The sequence below is a fragment of the Anneissia japonica genome, unplaced genomic scaffold (genome assembly GCF_011630105.1).
Source record: "Anneissia japonica isolate Jap-2015-1 unplaced genomic scaffold, ASM1163010v1 scaffold1951_len603592_cov169, whole genome shotgun sequence".
Taxonomy (NCBI): domain Eukaryota; kingdom Metazoa; phylum Echinodermata; class Crinoidea; order Comatulida; family Comatulidae; genus Anneissia; species Anneissia japonica.
In genome coordinates this window covers 35,817-54,948 of record NW_022741522.1, presented here as the reverse complement: position 1 = coordinate 54,948, position 19,132 = coordinate 35,817, and the positions used below count along the sequence as shown (strand labels likewise).

General features: G+C 33.4%; 1 protein-coding gene across 1 annotated transcript; it reads right to left on the bottom strand.

The window, feature by feature from the left end:
- Window positions 1-1,418: 1,418 nt before the first annotated feature.
- Window positions 1,419-17,485, bottom strand: LOC117118717 (thioredoxin domain-containing protein 11-like). The gene is made up of 10 exons (XM_033263391.1): window positions 17,133-17,485; window positions 16,251-16,464; window positions 14,188-14,418; window positions 13,540-13,761; window positions 12,819-12,887; window positions 11,725-11,853; window positions 10,517-11,254; window positions 9,730-9,942; window positions 8,665-8,783; window positions 1,419-7,325 (listed from the first exon to the last, which is right to left on the bottom strand). The coding sequence occupies exons 1-10, from the start codon at window positions 17,309-17,311 to the stop codon at window positions 7,151-7,153; spliced, it is 2,289 nt and encodes a 762-aa protein (XP_033119282.1). The 5' UTR covers window positions 17,312-17,485; the 3' UTR covers window positions 1,419-7,150.
- Window positions 17,486-19,132: the final 1,647 nt, after the last annotated feature.

Here is a 19,132-nt window from a genome sequence, read left to right as displayed (position 1 = left end):
AATCCCGACTATTTCTCGTAGCATATTACAATTTTCTCAACGAATTCTTCGTTACTAGGCAAATTCAGGGGTTGTAGATCGCATCCGCTGGAATGCTCTCGCTTTTATGTATACTTTATACGGTCAATAAAGTGCACCCTCTCTAATGAGATTAGTTTACGTACTTCTGATCTTGCACACTGCGGTCGATCGAGTAGGCCTAAGATATATTTGTTATATAACATAATGCACAAATAGCTTTACCCTATTTATTGGAATAAAATATTTTTGTAAGGCGTGTTTATCAGAGGGATGTATGAAATGTACACATTATATTGTGAGAAATTATAAAGTACGTATTATTTTGTATTTATTGTGGCTTGTGAGATGGGAGAAAGGGGGGATTTAGATGATAAACCTGAACAATAAAATTTAATATTTCTGATGTTTACTTTAGAGTATGAAAGTAGAGCAAGAACATTTTCCTGTCAAATTTCCAAATGCAAAAATAACATCATTCCTATATTCAATATTTGGATTATTGTAGTGTCTAATTTGATTCTATTTAAATGAGATATTAGAATTAATTTTTAAGGTTTCTAAAAGTTATAGCATGGAAAGAGGACTAAACTGCTCAGCTATCACTTTATAAACGTTAAACAATCAAAGATGTTGAATGGAATTAAGTGAAATAAAAACTTGACAATTGCTCAAACTCAATGTTGTATTTTTTTCTATTAAACTAATTTATATTATTGTGCATTATTTCTGTATCTTTGTCAATCTCAGAGACCTATAAAATGTATAAAGTTTAATGCAACAAATACATACAGTATATACATTAATACATACAAAAATCACTAACTTAAAACCTTGAATAGAAGCCCCAATGGGATTAATTTCAAGAAGCCCATCTCAATCAGAAGCCCATGGGCTACTCAAGATAATAATTGGCTTCTTTCGAGATAGTACTGACACTAACGCCGATGATTATGATAGCATGTCCGTATCAATAGTATTTTAAAGTACTAGGTTCCCCCCCCCCCTTTTTAGTATGCAACAGTAATCAAGTAAGAAACAAAATTCTATTTTTATTTTTCCACCCTTTGACGATCTTCAAAAAAAAAAGTTTGTGAAACAAGGTATAAAAAAACTCTTGCCTTTACTAAATCATTATGTTTCTCCAAGGCTAGACATTCTACCATAATAGTAATGGAATATGCATACCATAAAAGCAATAGTCAGGACCAATGCCATTTTAATTAAAAAATAATTTGTACCATAAATATGTTTGGCTTTGCTCTGCATATAAAGCGCTTAGTGTAATGTGCACAGAATTATGTTCAGCATACGACAGCAATGTTTTCTGTGCACCCACAAAAGCAAAACGCTAGCTAATTTGCATACACATTACCAGAACAAATTTAACAAGGTAGCTATTTCATTATATAAAATTTATTTGAATATTTTAAGAGAACACAAAATCAAAATCATAAATTAACATACATTGCAATGTAATCAGGAGACATAACATTGTTTTATTAGAGGAAAACTAAAAATTAAACACTTTAATGTTACATATATTTCTAATAAATAACATTCAATTTATAACCATTGTAATGTAATAATTTAACAAAGACAGAAATCATAAGTTAAGAAATTAATATTCAACAATCTTTAGTTACGACCCCTGGGTATTTCTTAGCCTAGGAACCATCATGGAGGGCAACAGTCAATACTAGCCAGAAATTTGCCGAGAAGGGGTCCAACATAGAGGTCCAAACCAAGGGGCTGACTATAGCTCCAGGTCCCAGAATAAAAAAAATCCATTGTAGAATTCACAGGGAGTTTTTATGGCTTAGGTACTGACAAACAAAATAACGTTATTTGGATTTGCAAGTTATTATCGTTTTATTTCTGATCCGACAATCTTGTTATGGGATCACAAGGGGGGGTTCCAGTCCTGGAAAATTCCTTCCTACTCCCTGCTGGCGCCATCACCGGGCCTATTGCAAGTAATCATGCCTAGGGGTAAACGTTTTGTGACATAAGATATCTGGTCAATTGTATTCTGATTTTAACCTATATTCCTTTGACAGGTTTAATATCAATGTTGTCTCTCTCCACCGAGGAGTACAAGTGAGTACCTGGTAGGTTCAAACACAAAATGCGCTGATTACAGCTGCAACATGGAATTCTCAATAGGGACCTGAGTATGTGTTCCATATTTGCTTGATCCAGTGACCGGGGTAATAATATGAAGCAGTTAGAGATGTTTTTGGCATGAAGTGCTATACAAGTTTAACATCATGTTATTAAATCAATTATCATTGAATGGAATCTTAAGTTTTCTAATTACAAACATTAATTTACATGATTTTAACCAAAAGCCCTTCAATTACCTTTGGATTTTTGACTTTGAACACAACATGTGAAATTAATAATATTAAATCACATGAGCTTTGGTATCAACACCGCCACTAGTAAATACATATTTAACTGGTTTTCAAAAAAACAAACAAACTGAAATATATTAATGAGAATCATCTAAAAAATATTGAAATTTATGTTGCAACTCCCCTATCATAAAAATTCATTTACCAAACTTCAATGATTATCATTATATCATCATATTATTATTACTATATTAACAAATGTCTATTTTGTAGTCTAAAATTCAAATTTCCCTATCCTTTGGTTAGCGTTTACACTAGACCGATAAAAACACGATGACATATCATCGTGTAGTTTGTATTCTTCAACACTGCACGCATCTGTATCGTGTCATTGTGTCGTTATTGTGTCTAGTGTAAATGCAGCTTAAATATGGTCCAAATTGTGTTTTTACATCCACAATAATGTTATTTGGATAGTTAAATTATTACTTTCGGTCTGACAACCTTGTCGTAAAATCTGATGACAGCGTGTCCAGGCCTGTCAGGGGGAGACATGGATGGGGGAGCATATGTCCCTCATCTGGCGCCACCACTGGTTCTACCAGATAACTATCTACTGATTATATATAATTAATATATGAACATTAACCATAACTTATTTTAATGAATAGTGTTCACATGTGAGAGACTTATTAAAGGATAAATGAAGACACAGAGGTCATGATCAGTTGAATGGTTTTTAAGCCTGATCAATTACAGAGCTGGTTCTACCAGATAACTATCTACCGATTATATATAATTAATATATGAACATTAACCATAACCCATTTTAATCAACAGTGTTCACATGTGAGAGACTTATGAAAGGATAAATGAAGACGCAGAGGTCATGATCAGTTGAATGGTTTTTAAGCCTGATCAATTACAGAGCAATCAGCATCGTTAATTGCTCTTCAATTATCAATCAGCAACGATCCATAAAAAACACTACATAGTCATCTACATCGCTACACACATGCAATAAAGAAGTATAAAAATAAATCAAAATTCTAATCTTTGTTTGAATTATGTACAATATTAATTGCACACACATATAACTATAGATATAATAATACTTCAATTAATAGTACAGTAGTTGGTAATTGGAAAACGAATGATTGTTCGGACTCATTCTACTCAGGGAACAAAGATGATTACTATGATGGTCAAATAATTACCATATATATTGGAAAAACCTTATGCCACTAATAGGGAAGATATTTTTCTTATATTCAAGAGAAGAAATAAAGAAGCAATGAATACATTATTATGATGGCGATGGCTAAAAAAATGGAGAGAAGTATATTTAATTATTTGTTTGGGTTTGATTTTATTTTTACCGCAATTAGATCACGGCAAAACAATTCATATTCTTACGCTGGATTGTTACAATTTAAAATTAGTTTGTTAAAAGTATTATTTAACAAGGTAACAGGGTCCCTCACGTTCGAAGTATTTTTTTTATTTAAATAATATTAAAATAAATCCATTCCATGTGGGGTAAAGATATGAAACGACAACTTCATAAAAATAGAGAAACCTCTATGACAGGGGTGGGACCCCCAACAGGGTTCCCCGCTGGTTCCACCCCCTGCTCTATGATCACCGAACGCAGCAACCGAGAAGAATCAAAGATTTGGGTTCAAGGACTTCGATTAGAACAATAGAATAATTTACAACATGGCTATAGTGTGTTCCATAACATATTATTGTTCTAATTAATTTTCATGTATTTCTTCATGATATGAAACAACAAAACATCACAGAATCTGACAATATATTATTTCAGAAAACTCAATACAGAAGGATGACAAGGGGAAGACAAACATTATTAATGTTCACAAACCATACAAGATACGGTGGTGTATCTAGGGGGTGCATAGGAGGCACACGAACCCAACAACAACCCCCCCCCCAACAAAAAAAAAGCTTGCGCTACCCTTTTACCCCCATCCCCTACCATTGAAAATGTGCAAAGCAAAAAAATCATGCGCAAATATTTTAAAAACCATCTATCACCTTATCTTGCGACCTAGCACTTCTTTAGTTAATCATCGAGCACAAATCTTTGCACCCCTATTATCCCCTACTCCATTTCAAGAATCCTAGATACGCCACTGAAGATACCCCTTACAATTAATTCAATTAGTTAATAATTAGTACTTGCCAGACATATTACAAGTTTAGTCAACCCTTCATTATAATATTAAAGTTTTATGAGTTGATATATTACTCATCATAAGTTATTTAATAATGTCATAAATTAGCACCATTTAAGTATGTATATGTTTTGACCTTAAAAAAAAAAAATTAACTACAATATTTGAATTGATTATTTATATAGGCCTACAGTAAGTATTAATCCCTCAGCAATTACCAAATGCAATAATTAGATTGTTTTGGTACAGTATGTACCGTCAATGCTTGAATAAGCAATGCGGCGCTTATAAAATTTTTGAAGGTTTCCAAAAACTTGGAAACTCTGGGCTTTGGAGGGGGGGGGGGGTCGTTTTACAGGTGGATCGCCTTATGTGCGAGAATATACGATATATAGTGATATCTTATAAACAAGGTAAAAAAAAAATGTTGTGTTGCCCTCCGAGACCGACCAAAATTTTCCAAAAAATCGGGTCGGCAATTTATTTAATTTTTTTTTATTTTGTTCAACTAGAAATTCAAGAAATACCACTTCCGAAATTAACATTTTAACATAAAATCTAAAACAGACATGTATTTTTACCAAAATCAGGCCATAGATGCACGTGTAAAATCAGTAAAATAGAAGACATAATTTTGAGAACCGAGCGCGACAACGATATATGCACACAACATCGGATCTCTCGTGCTGAGCTGTCAAGAGCCACGACCAGATTTAGGCCTAGGCCTAAGCCTAACCTATTCTTTACTACTGTACAACTAGTGGCTGCTTGAATCTAAAATCGTATTCATTACCTTAAAGTATAGGCCTATTGGACAATAAATAAAAAAACAGGCTAAGGTCTAGCCAACGCTTTAAAACCAGTATATAGCTAGACATTTTCGGCTCTGTTACAATAGGCCAACCACAAACATAATATTTTTAAGTTTACTTCGATTGTATCACGTAGATGTGCTTGTTTGGACAACTTTCATAGCCACAGTATGGTTTTGCTCGACCTGCCTGTGCGTAATCGTGTGGATCGGATACACATATTATTTTACCATTATTTTTCCATTTAAGGGCAACACAACAATTTTTTTAGCCTTTTGCAATCAGAATATAAATGTATATTTTGTATAATTAAACAAATTATATATTATATTGCTAATAGGATTAAGAACTACAGTAAAGGCCTGTTTATACTTCAACGATAACGATAAGAAGGCTAAAAAGCAATTGTTCATATAGAAAATAAAAGAAATAAGAGAAATTTCTACACTAGAATAATTTGATAACAATTTATCAGATATGCGATAACAACATATTTTGATAAATCAAATCATGATCATGGAAAAACATTAACATCGTAGTAGTAGCAACGATTCTACCGTTTTTTTCATGATTATGGCGTCATCTGATCTGATTTGATTTGTGAAAAAAATTTTTTATCGTATACATGATAAATCGATATCGAATCGGCCTGGTGTGAAAACTTCTCTTATTTCTTTTGTTTTCTATATGAACAATGGCTTTTTAGCTTTTTTTATCTTTATCGTTATCGTTGAAGTATAAACAGGCCTTTAATAAGGATAAATATTTGTACAAATCTGGTTTTGGAAAATCTGCAATTATTAGTTGATATTTAACCCGAACAAGGTTTTTGGAAATATGGAAGTGTATCTATGTAAGGCATTTTTATAATATTTAGGGGTCAATTATCAACATTTTCACAAGTGTACAAACAGTACTCTCCGTACAAAAAATTGTTCAATTTGCAAAACCTTTATCAGGCATTGTCTTGTGAAGTTATCTAAAGCAATGTACTTGGTACCTTAAAAATGAATATTTTATATCCATGGTTACATTATAAGTTTACCATTATTTTACATATTGCATGTTCTTTTGAATCAATATTTTTATGCATATGTAAAAGTGTACAAATTTGTCTACCCCGTAGTGTACTGTTTGTAAACTTGTGAGAATGTTGATAATGTTTAACCCCTCCTTAATTAGAAATTAAAACATAATTAAATGTGTATGGCAAATATATAAAGCAGGAAAATACTGCTACACAGGTGGAAGTGGGTCATAGTTAGGCCCATGTTATCTCCTAGGTATTTGTGGTAGGCAGTTTGGGAGAAGAAAGGAAGATCCAAATCTATAACAGGGAGCCGATGGAGTACTGTTTTGTCTAATTTTAGTAAAAAGCATTTATCGAAAATGAATGTAACCCGTTATTTTTTAACCCCCATAATTGAGCTTAGCAAGGTTGATAAATCTATTTTTTAAAGTGAAATGTTTGAATAGCCTCATTAATTATATCTATAATACTCTATATATATTTTAAAATTGTAGTTGGTTTAATAAAATAGCCAACAATTAGTGTCTATTGAAAAGCAAAATTCTTCTTGTTCTATTATGTTTGTTCATTCTAAAACGTTATAAAATATGGATTCAAAATTTAAGATGTTGCCGATGACTGTAAAACTAGAAATTAGTACAGATTCAATTCCTAGCGTAATATTTGGTATCCATTATCACGTGCCTAAACTGTGCCAAATACCTGCTAAGTAAATTCTGATCGTCTATATAGACTTCATATGGATTTTGTTGCATGTTGAAGTGTGAATTTGACAAGACTTAGCACCGTAATTTGTTCAGTTTCTGGTAATTTAACACTGTCGTTAGTCTGGCCAACTGGGAAGAAGATAATCGTCGGATACGTTGACACTTTGAACTCCCACGGGAGGTCATTTGCATCGGCATTAATTCTGGAGAAAAAAAAATGAATAAATCTCTTTTTATAATTGTATTATTTATTGATTGTCAATGTAAACCACACCCCACGCTAACAGATATCTCCTGCATGCACTAATGCATTGCATTATTCATTTTTTTCACAATATCTCCTTGTTATTTTACCCTGCAGACAATCACCATCTATCTCCACTTTCCGAAATAATCATTTGATGACATTTATATTTTTGTTTTTGTAAAATTACAAAACTTGATTGGTGTTCAGTTCATTTTTGTATAAGGTGGAGTGAGTGCAGTATCTGTTTGGGCTTGTGCCTATTCTCACTCTGGGCTTAAATTGTACTTGATGATTGCCAAATAAATATTATTATTATTACATTTAGGAATAAATAATTTGTTCTCTTGACTATTAATATTCTTTAATATATAATATATAATAGAAATTTATCATCATCATTATATTATGATTATTAGTTTTATTTTTATTATTTTTTAAAAATATTGTTATTATTATTACTGGATTATTATTCTTTACATTAATATCTGTTATTTTTGCTATTATTATTGTTATTTTTATCAATAATGTTTTTGCAGTAAACAGTTGTTTAAGTAATAAAGTACTATGGTAGCTCACACATGTACAGTACAGGGAGGATTTCCCTTTGTTAGCTACCATCTCTTGTGAGGCAAAGAAAATTATGAATTATAATGAACTTAACTGTTTGTACAGTCTAAAGTATTATTTTCCAGATTAAAAATATAATTTTTTCCTCCACATCACATTTATTATTTCCTTCACATCTACTAGCAAGAACACTAACACACTTGCAGTATGGAACAATGCTATGAGAAAAAATTTTGTTGTGACCGGAAGAGAAAGAAAGAAAAAGAAATTATTGATCACCCAAACACCTCAGAGGTTATTTCCGGGCATCTAGAAAACAAAAATTTCCCTAGAGGGCATGCTGGACTCGTACCCCGTAGGGTAGAGTTATCTCTTGATCGCTCCCCCTTTCGGACATCTCTGGATCTGCCCCTGAAGCTGTTGTGATTTGAATCATTACTTTGCTTTTACAATATCAATTTATAAAATTAGCAAATACTTTTTCTTTTCGTCAGGAGTTACTCTGTCTTGGAATAGCATGCTAGACAGATGGCGCATTATAAATGCTGATTTTTATTATTATTATTATTATTATTATTATTATTATTATATATTTTATGGGTCTTAATACAAAACTATAGCAAATTAATATCCTTTCTTCCATTACTGCATCAATGAATAAGCCTATATTCAGCATAGTGCAATAACAACCCATTTAGTCACAAATCACGGGATTCAGGTTAACATACCTGGATACAAGGATGCCTTCAAGACCAAATTTCCGGAGAAGATTAGCAAAACTAAGATAGACAGGAGCGATTCGAAAGCAATAGCCACACCACGGTGCATAATATAACAAGAGAACATCCTGCAATATAAAACATACACTTTTAACATAATTACTTCTGGTACATGTCAACATAGGATCCCCTCCTTTTAACAATTTGAATGCAAAGATTTTTTCCTAGTTTCATCCAATACGCCAAGACAAAAATGGGGCACCACCATAATGAAAATAATTCCCATCAACTGTAATGAAATATGAACAAACATACAGTATATATTTGAAAATATTGAAATTATTTACAATACAATAATGGTATGCTTAGACAAAATTGCGAATGAAATGTCTAATTGTTGCCGCCTGTCACGCCGGTTCCACAGTTTTGCTGTGTGACGTATCCGTGACGTTTTAGGCGCGGTGGCTTCGCTAAAACCAGCCAATGCGCAATCCAGCTATTATATTACAGACCAGTGATGTGAACTTACATATTTTTATGCCTTGGTTTAACCCAGTCGGACATGGACTCGCATCCCTGGCAGCAAATGTGTTAATAGAGGTGGCCGATTCAGAGAAAATAATTCACCATTAAAAACATTCATTTTGCTAATAAGAATTTACAGCTTGATTTAAAAAAATAAATCCTCTAGTTTACTAACCATTAGGTATGGCAAGCAACACCAAAGGAAAAATATTATAAATGGAGAATTACATGGAAATCTTAAAGCCACGATGTATGGAAATAAATGGAAAACTGCTATTTAGTTATGTTTCTGGGACGGACGATATCTTGTTTCAGCCTATGGGATCTTAATCAATATGATGTTTCAAGAAACCATATACCCGCTAATATTTTCCTTTCCCTCTCAAGTGCCTTGAGTATTTTTGCGAAATTATCTGAGTGCTCTACAAATCGTATTTATGATACAATAGTATACTAGGAATATTAAATGATAGTAATATTAGACTCCACTGAACATTTACAAAATCACTATACACCAATGTACAAAAGCTTATAGCAACATGAACCTACCTGCGTATTGTTCAGAACAATTTGATGAAATGTATCGGCAGTAACCTCAAGTATACGTATATCGGATGATATGTCTTGATGCGCAGCGTTATTAACCTCAGGTGAACTTCTTAAGAACTGCGGCAGATCATCGTTGGTGTAATTTAAGATGAATTTATGTAATGAATCAATAGATAATGTTGGTCCTAATGGTAGGACATGCTGGATTTCATTCTAAATCACAATAAAAAAAAATATTGTTTAATTCAAAGGAAATGTAATGTATGTTTATAATTTGTTACTCTATAATTAGCTACCATATTACAGTATAGTCTACAATTTGAAACAACCTCTTCTATTCAAGATTTTATTTCTGAGCTGAAAATTTTTTATTTAATTCTTATTTTATTTAAGATTGTTTTCGCAGTATTTTTCATTTTCACATGATTTCCTTTTTTGAGTCTATGTTTGCCTCAGTGGTGCACGGTAGCATAACCTGAGGAACAGGTAAAAGGTGAAAACTACTGGAGCCCAGCATACCGCCTTATGTGGAGTATTTACGTAACATGGCCACATAGATTTTTTTATTTTATTTTTTTTTTTGATATAGTAATTTTTAATGTATTATAAAATGTAATACAATTCATGGATTTTTTTTCATTTCAAGCTCATAACATAGTCAATATGTGTTGGGCATCCTATTTAGTTACGTAATATATAATTTGTGACAACCTGACCAAGAATTGAAATAAAGTTGAACCTTATTTATAAAGTTAAATTTATAAAATAAAAATAAATCGTAATCTACCTTATAATCAATGATAACAGCTGCTAATCTCACACCATCAGCAGTCTCTTTCAATCCTAAATGCTCGGCAAGCGACCAGAACAAGTCCGAGCGGACAGCGTAGAAAGTAAGCGTCCTGTTTGTCCTACAGCCCAGGCCGGTCATCTCACTCCACTTAAGAGCTTCATTGGAAATAGAACCGCTCTCATCTTTTATATTATCACTTATTTTATTCTCTGATACAAAATCTTGATGATAATTCTTTGAGGTCTTCGTTGAACTTTTCATGTTAGTACAATCACACGTTTGTAGATGATCAGTCCCGGAATAAATTTTATTTACATCGGTAAACTTATCTAATGTTTTGCAGCATACTCGTATTTCGCTGAAAGGACTATAATCATTCAACCAATTAAGACAAGAATTAGACCCTGAGAATAGATGCATTCCAAAAGATTCTAGCGATTTTGAAATAATACTCGCGGAGTTCACTTTGCAACTGTCCCTGCCAATCAGTTGATCATTCGAAGAGTATTCACAAACTTCACAAGTATTGAAATGAGTTTTTAAGCATTCAACTCTTTGGTTGTTTGTTAGAGTTTGACAACATTCTACACTCGCAGTATCGGGGACCGGGTCCCGGACTTTATCTGCGCTACGATATTTTGAAAGACGGCGTTCTGAATGAATTGTCTGGATTGTATCCCAAATATTGCTTGAATTTCCGCAGTTTAAGTAATCCAGTGTTACCATTCGCAGCTTAAGCAAGAATGAAAAATGTACAATTGTAAAACATAGGTTTAAATCACGATTGAAAAACAGGGTGCCTTCTTATACGTACCACATACAAATTTTAGATTATTAAATCATGTTTGTCTTATGTGTGGATCGTCCTTAACACATGAATGTACTACTGAAATCAAGCTACTAAACGTTAGTATGAATGAATGCAATTTTAATTACGGGGGAATAAGATATTGATGAACATTTAAGAACTCATAAAAATGGTATTAATTTGGAAGATTAGTCGTGCATTTAACTCCGTTTTAGCCGGCTTGATGCAGTTTGAGTAGGAATTCCAACAATGAAACAGGAGTTGTCTTTATAAGGCCAACATACAAAAATCATCCATAAATCTTCTTAAACTCGCCTTATGTGTGGGTTGGCTTATACGCGAATATATATGTTATACTAAAAAATGAATAAATAAGTGAAAATATGGCACTTACTAAATGAATATTGTTGTCAAAATGTCTTTGTTCCACATGAGGAGTAAATATTATTAAGCTTGCGCCTTTTTTAAGTAAATTTGATAAAATTAAACTTTTTCTGTGTGTTGGAATCAACCATGACACTGCCTGAAAAATATAAAATATAACATCCATATCATGATGTTAGTTTCATTTAAAAGTTGCTAATAAAACCTAATATGGAAGAATTGTCTACTATAAACATCTTACCTCACTAAAATACATACTGTATGTAAAAACACTACATTAATATCATATAATGAAGTACCCTGGTTCTCAAACTATTTTAGGCGGTGACCCACATTCAGACTACCTATTCTCTGGCAAACAAACCCATACAGGTGATATTGTCATACCACAATGCTATTGTCATGTTATATGTTGATTTTTAGGCATTTTACTTACTACAGTCTCCTTTTATAGTATGGAGAGAATTGAAATAATACACTAAGAAACATTTGTTTAATATTAAACAATAAAACTAGAACAAATTTTTTTTCTTATGCAGAGTCAACATGAGTCAGGTTGCATTGAGAAGCTGGCTGAGAGCAATGTTCTCCCAATTGAAGCATTTTTTTCAGATAAATTTGTCCATAAAAATTCAGCTTTGCCTGCAGTATAGAGCTTGTACATCCCCAACCCATCGCATAAAGGCTCAAACAAACTCAAAAAGAAAAGAAGCTACTCGTCATTTTAAACATAATGTAACCTTTATTTAGTAACAGGTAAGCTCCTGCCTAATTTTAATGATTTTATCAATCCTTGGAGAGATTGGCAACATTGTAACCACAAAAGTAGGTTTTGGGTTGACAATGAATTTCTAGCTTTTGTCTTCATACATAGACTGGGTGCATCTCTTGAGTCTGTGTTTTTTAAAGTTAGAAGCAGTCTAGAGACCCACAGAAATGTTTTGGCGAAACAAATTTGGGTTATGACCTGTAGTTTAAAAAGCAGGGGTTTAGCAGAACATTCTGAAATAAAATTTTGCCATTCTGGTTCAAATGCTGAATTATTTTCCCATTGAATTTTAGCCATTTAATGACTTATTTTGCAAAAAACCCTGTGGCACTCACCGGAAACCTATGTCTGTATGCCCAAGATACAATCACATCACTCTTGTATACAAAATGTCTTGGATAAACCTGACAAGAAAAAAATATTTCAAATACAATTGATGTCATATTTAACCAAATATTTTAAATAAATCAACAATGAAAAAAATACAGGTAGTTTTTTTTTTTCCTGAAAAAAAATCAGTAGATTTCTATTAAAGGGATACATGTGCACTTGATAAGTTTTTAAAGCAATACATATTTAAAATTAACTTCATTCTTTTATAATGCATTCGAAAAAAAACAAAAAAAACCAACAAACTGCAAATAATTTTTGATTTAAACTATTTAACTTCTTATTTAATTGTAATAAATGTTTGCTGCTCACTGTTGGATGAGAATGATTTTTAAAAATATAATTAAAACCTACTTCAAAAATGTATATAACGTTTGCCAAACTAGTTAAAGCACACTCGATGTTGAGGTCAAGAGTTAACAATTCACTTCCATTCTTGGGCATGGGAATTTATCTATATTATGGTTATATAATTACCAACAAATAATTATACAAATACGAATATTACTTTTGTTGCAATTTGTAAATCTTATACATATAAATTCTTAAAGCAGATACAATACAACATTAAAAATCACATTAAAAAAGTGTTATAGAGTAAAATAGTGGTTAAAAATAAAATAGACAATTATCAAACTGAGTTTAAATTATAAACCACATACTTACTAAAGTCTCATTTAGATTTCTCCTTAATATAATTTCTTTTGAATGATTCAAGGCTAGTAGTCGGGCTAAACGTTGATTAGTGACAACACCAAAGTGAACGGGCTGTATTGGATCTTTAACGACAGCTTTGACAGCAGCCTTAAAGAACGACCCAAAGCCCTCTGGATCCCTGTAATCCTTGTTCAATCCAGGCATGAAGTTGAAATAACCAATCACAGAAACCTGGAAAAATAATACATAATAGTAACGTAAATTTTTTTCGAATGAGAGCCGCTCTCGAATAGGCGCTGCTCTCGGATATGCACTGCTCTCGAATAAGCGCTGCACCGAACATTCTTTTTTTTTTTTCGATAAGTGCCGCTCTTGAATAAGTACTTAATCTTAATTGAGAGTACATAATAACCCGGAGTGTAATGATACACAAATTTTAATATAATGTACGCAGTGTTCAAATGAATATATAACACTTAAATAATAAATTGTCGGTGGCAGCCCGGCGTTGCATTCTACAAAGAATTGAGTCAGTCGACAACCTTCGGGCACATTGAGTGTTCAGCATAAGTGGCAAGTATCACAATTTTGGATAAGAATAAAATATAAACAAACATAAATGTTAAAAAAATTGTTTTCAACCATTGTGAAAATTACCTCATGTTCAGCACAAAATAATTTCACGCTACTTTCATCTGTAAGGTATTGAAAAGGATTCATGATGTGCGTTAAAAATTGCATCATGCTTTCTGCAGTGAGTAAGCCTGTGTATTCCAACTCTCCGAGAGCCTGATGAATTACAGTGATGAGGGGGTAGAAGTTAAGTACTCGATATTGCGCACATGTTCCATACGGCCACCAACAGTTCACGGCAAGGAATGGAACATCCTGAAATGAGAAAATTACAGATCCAATTCTACAAAATGTCAGCTATAATGAACATGCATCTGATTTTGTTTATGTTAGTTCTGATTGAAATAAAGGTTAGTGTAGATATTGGGCTCTGTTGTATATGTTAAAATACTGGTCTGGCCACCGGCGCTCAAATCAGGTAATTCAAGCCAAGTGGCTTGCCAAGTTTGACCTTATCCTTGTTGCAACTTGACCTGTTCTATGTAAAGATGTTGATCAATCAGAAAAAATGCTAAGAATCTAGTCAAGGGCTGCAAGCAATGTGCTCAATTACAATCTTCAGGCACACATAAGGAGCTTGTTACAAATCTGTACATTAACTTTCAGTGGTCTTCTCATTCATGCTGGCTTCCAAACCATGTGTGTGAACACTTTGATGTTCTGATACCTGCCTAGAGTCTCAAGTATGAACACAGCCATACAGTACTGTATGTAATTTTCCTATACAGTTATGATACCTTTGGGCTTCTTTTTTGAGAAATTTCTATGGGCTTCTTTTTGAGATGGGATTCTTTTTGTGGATACTTTTGCAAGAAAAAGAGGGGGCTTCTTTCCAAAATGAATGCTGTAAATTTTGAAAATTATTACTACAAAACAATAAAAAGGGTCACTGTAACATCAATCTGTATCATAGAGTGTATAAACCGGCATTAAATCACCTAAACTACTGTATAAACCAAACATGTTTTTAATTTATTCTGTTTCTTTGAAATTCATGTACAGTGAATGTACTGTACTATCTTGAAAGCCCATGCTATATATTCGAGGCTACTTTTGCAAAATAAAGAGGGGGCCTTAATTCGAGATGGGCATCTTCTCAAGATTAAGCCCATTGGGCTTCTATTCAAGGTTTAACGATATTACATCATCATTTGGGCAAACCGCAGATATTTGCAACATAAAGAACATGTGGACAGACCTTTAATAACTGTGACGTATTGACTAAGTAATTCTTCTTTTGAAGTGATGTATCCAATCCAAATATGAAAAACCATAGCAATAACAATTGATCTGACGTCCAGGAATACCCCATTCATGACACTAATGGTCTGTTTCCCTACTATTACGGCCTTAATGTGTCTATGAAACTTGACTGACTGGAATCATCACACCACACTGTAAAGTATTACATTTGCACAGAGGTTTGGGATATCCAAGCTAAAATTTGTGCAGAAACGTAACCGTACTGCTTAATACATTGGTTGTATATTTGATACTAAAAATGGTATTGATTCAATTATTATGTGCTTAGCAATATTAAGATTATTATAATTTGTCCGTGTGAAGAATATTTTAATTCAATGGCATGTTTGCATTATTATATTTTTTATGTATGCTTTTTCTATTTGGAGGTTTTTGTATTAAAATAAACTTAACAGAATAGAAGCGGTTGGTGCACAGTTGTGGCTTGGACTCTCAACCTTGAGGTTGGGGGTTCAAATCCCTCGCTGTGTAAGTCGCTTATGTTCTTAGGCAAGAAAATTTATCTATCTTTGTCTCTCTCCACCTAGTAGAAGTATAATGGGTACCGGTAAAGCAGATTACTGTGTGGAAGAAGTGACGAATCCCCCACAGCCTTGCATTCTGACCTGTGAGAAGAGAGCTTCAGGTTTCAACCGTTATCTTTACCTCTAAATAAATCGAAATATTAAGAAATTGGCTACATAAAGCAAGAATTAAGCGGAAATCAGACCCTTTTTTCAGTTCTGGTATGCACGGATGGAATTTGGCCTAATTTTTGCGCGGTGGACATCTTCCCCCATGCAAGCCTAATTTTTACAGTCGCATCACGACTACCAATCACGTACCATGGAAGACATTTGCTTTGCAACATTTTCAAATTCCTGCGAAGTATTCAGTGACGTGCCATCCCAGTGGGCGTAAAACATCACCATCGCAAAGTCCACTTCTCCGTGTTTCACAAACTCGTCGACGACTACCATATTACCGTCAGCAAACTCGTGAACATTCGAGCCTTTTTTGAAGATACGCTGTGGTATGGGTATATGACTGGAGAAGTTTCTGCATTTAAACAAAAAAAAAAAAACACAAATTCTTAAATTTTAATTTTAAAAGTAATTGTTGTGAAAGTAAAACTATTTTTTTAAATTTTGAAGTTCAGAAAAATGAAAGTGACTATTGTTACACCAGTCATGAATTCCTAAATTCCAATTGGCTGGACAAAACAAATCATAAGGAATTAATTTGTTTAAGATTGGTGCAAAAATAGCCACTAAGTTACAAAAAAATAAAAATATTAAAATTAGTTTCCAATAAAAAAAAAATAATTTTTATTAATAATTATTTGAGTTAAACGCAAATAATTTTCTTTAGAATTTTATTAGATATGAACAGACCATTTTTTTGCACATTTTCTATTAGATTACTATTTAATATAGGAAAACAAATACTCCGGTGGGGTGTCATGTCGAGACCCCTAGCTACCTTAGGGATAGGAAAAAGAACAGAAGTCTCACACCTGCAAATTCAACTTGGAATCTCTGGGTTAGGCAGGCCCCTTTTTATTCTTAGGCCTGGCCAGTTAGGCCTAGGGCGGCTAGGCTAGGCCTTGTTTTAAATTATGTTTTATTATAGTTTGAGCAGGGAGTTTGAGCCTAGGCCCCTGCTTTTTGAATTTGAAATGACACTCTGCAACTCCTTTTTCAGCATTAGGCCTATTATAATCTTACCTAAATCCTGAAGGTTTCATAGCGAACAGTGTGAACATTAATGTCACCAAAATACACCAGGTTTCAGGCCGCCTAGCCATCTCTACTATGGTCCTTGACAGGGACTTCCAAGCCCAAAAAGCCCAACTGCTGAGCGAAGCAACACTTAACCGTAGGCCTAGACTTGCTGGGAATACCATGCCTTCCAGTCACCCTTCTGGCAGTCCATATGTTACCATTACCTTTTGTTTACCTGCAGTCTATTGTAAAAAGTATTATTTTGTATTTTTCGTATTTTTGTGATTTTCCCCATTTAAGTTGAAAATGTGGCTTGAAGTACGTCCGATCAATCTTGGAAGAAAACATTAATTTGAACTTTGAACCTCGACGTGGACTTAAAGAGAGAGAGACAGCACAGAGAGAGGGCCACACTTTTCTGTTCACTTTTTCCTCTAATATAAATCCTGGTTTTAATGACGCCAATTCGTCCCGACTATTATATATTTATATTATTATTATTATTTTATCACATGTTGTTCTTCAAACTAGCCTACAAATATTATGATAGTCTTAAAATGTACATAACGGAAAACGGAATAACATTTTATAATTATTCAGATTCAAGATCCATATAAAGCACGCAGTATTATGATAACTGCCAATAAAGCACGGGGGAAACTCACATTACCGAGTCGTCAAAGCTGAGTTATACAGAAATAGAATCAAATTGCCATTAACTGATTAAAAATGCTGTCTCTTATACACATCTAGATGTGTATAAGAGACAGATATATACCAAGGTGTTATTATAGACCAGACCCGACATTGATAGATATGTTGATGTTGCGGTACACCACGTAGGTAGTTCTGAAAGATATTATTCTCCTAAAGACGATTAAATCAACTCGAGACGAATCGTCGAATTTTCTCAACTACTCAGTTCTACCGCAAACATCAACATATATGCTATTACTCCTCCATTCAAACCTTCAAACAATAAGTATTTGGGTGTTGAATGTGTATAGACGACACAAGACTCAACAGCCAATTGTGTGTACAACTGTAATTTATTAAATCGAGTAATCAAGTGAAAAATACAAAGTTGAAAGTATAAAAACACTTGTTTCGGAGAGAGTATAAAAATAATGTTTTCTCTTTGACAGAATGAAAACTAGGCCTACTATTAACTGAAATACATGTAACCTCAGTGTGTTGGGTTTTTCTACCAATTAGATTGGTCACTCCCTTTGCTACATTCCAAAGTACTAACACTGTTGACCAGAACATAGACTTACTTTCCGTTTTCACTGAAAGTTGTGAGCTAATTAATTATGCCTACCAAGCCTTTATATGAAGGGTGGTGTGCGTGTTAAATTAGACTTAATATTAAAAGGAAATACTGTACTGTAATAATTATACTGTATAAACTTTAAAGTTAAAATATTTTTATAAATTCTAAAAAATTTAAAATGAAGAAATTAAAAGTCAAACATCAATAGACGCTACAAGTAGGGAGATGTTAGTATAAAACTGCAAGATGTCCGACTGCCCTAATTTTGTATGCTGCAAGGTATGCAGGCAATGGAACTCTAAAAGTACTGACACGAAATAGGGGGCGCCCTACACATAATTTAGAAACGCGTGTGCGTTGCTCGAATATTAAAGATCATAATTTGCTGATGATGAACTAATTAATATTCCGATCAATATTTAAACAATGTTCCTCGTGGCTGCTCGACCTAGCCCCTCTCCCACCTAGGTTTATTTCACCTAAGAGTCACAAAATTGTTACGAGTTAAAGGTTGGAAAGGACCTAGAGCTTATTACGTGTTACGAGTGAGGCACGACTTTATGGAGTTGGTTACGAGTTATGTACGAAATGCCGAGAAAGCACCGAGTTAACTACGAGATTATTAAGAGTGTAACAAGTTTGTACCGAATTAGATACGAGTTAGGTACGAGCCAACTCGGTGCGCTCGTATTTACTCGTACTCGTTTCGGGGTGCTCGCCTCAAACTCGT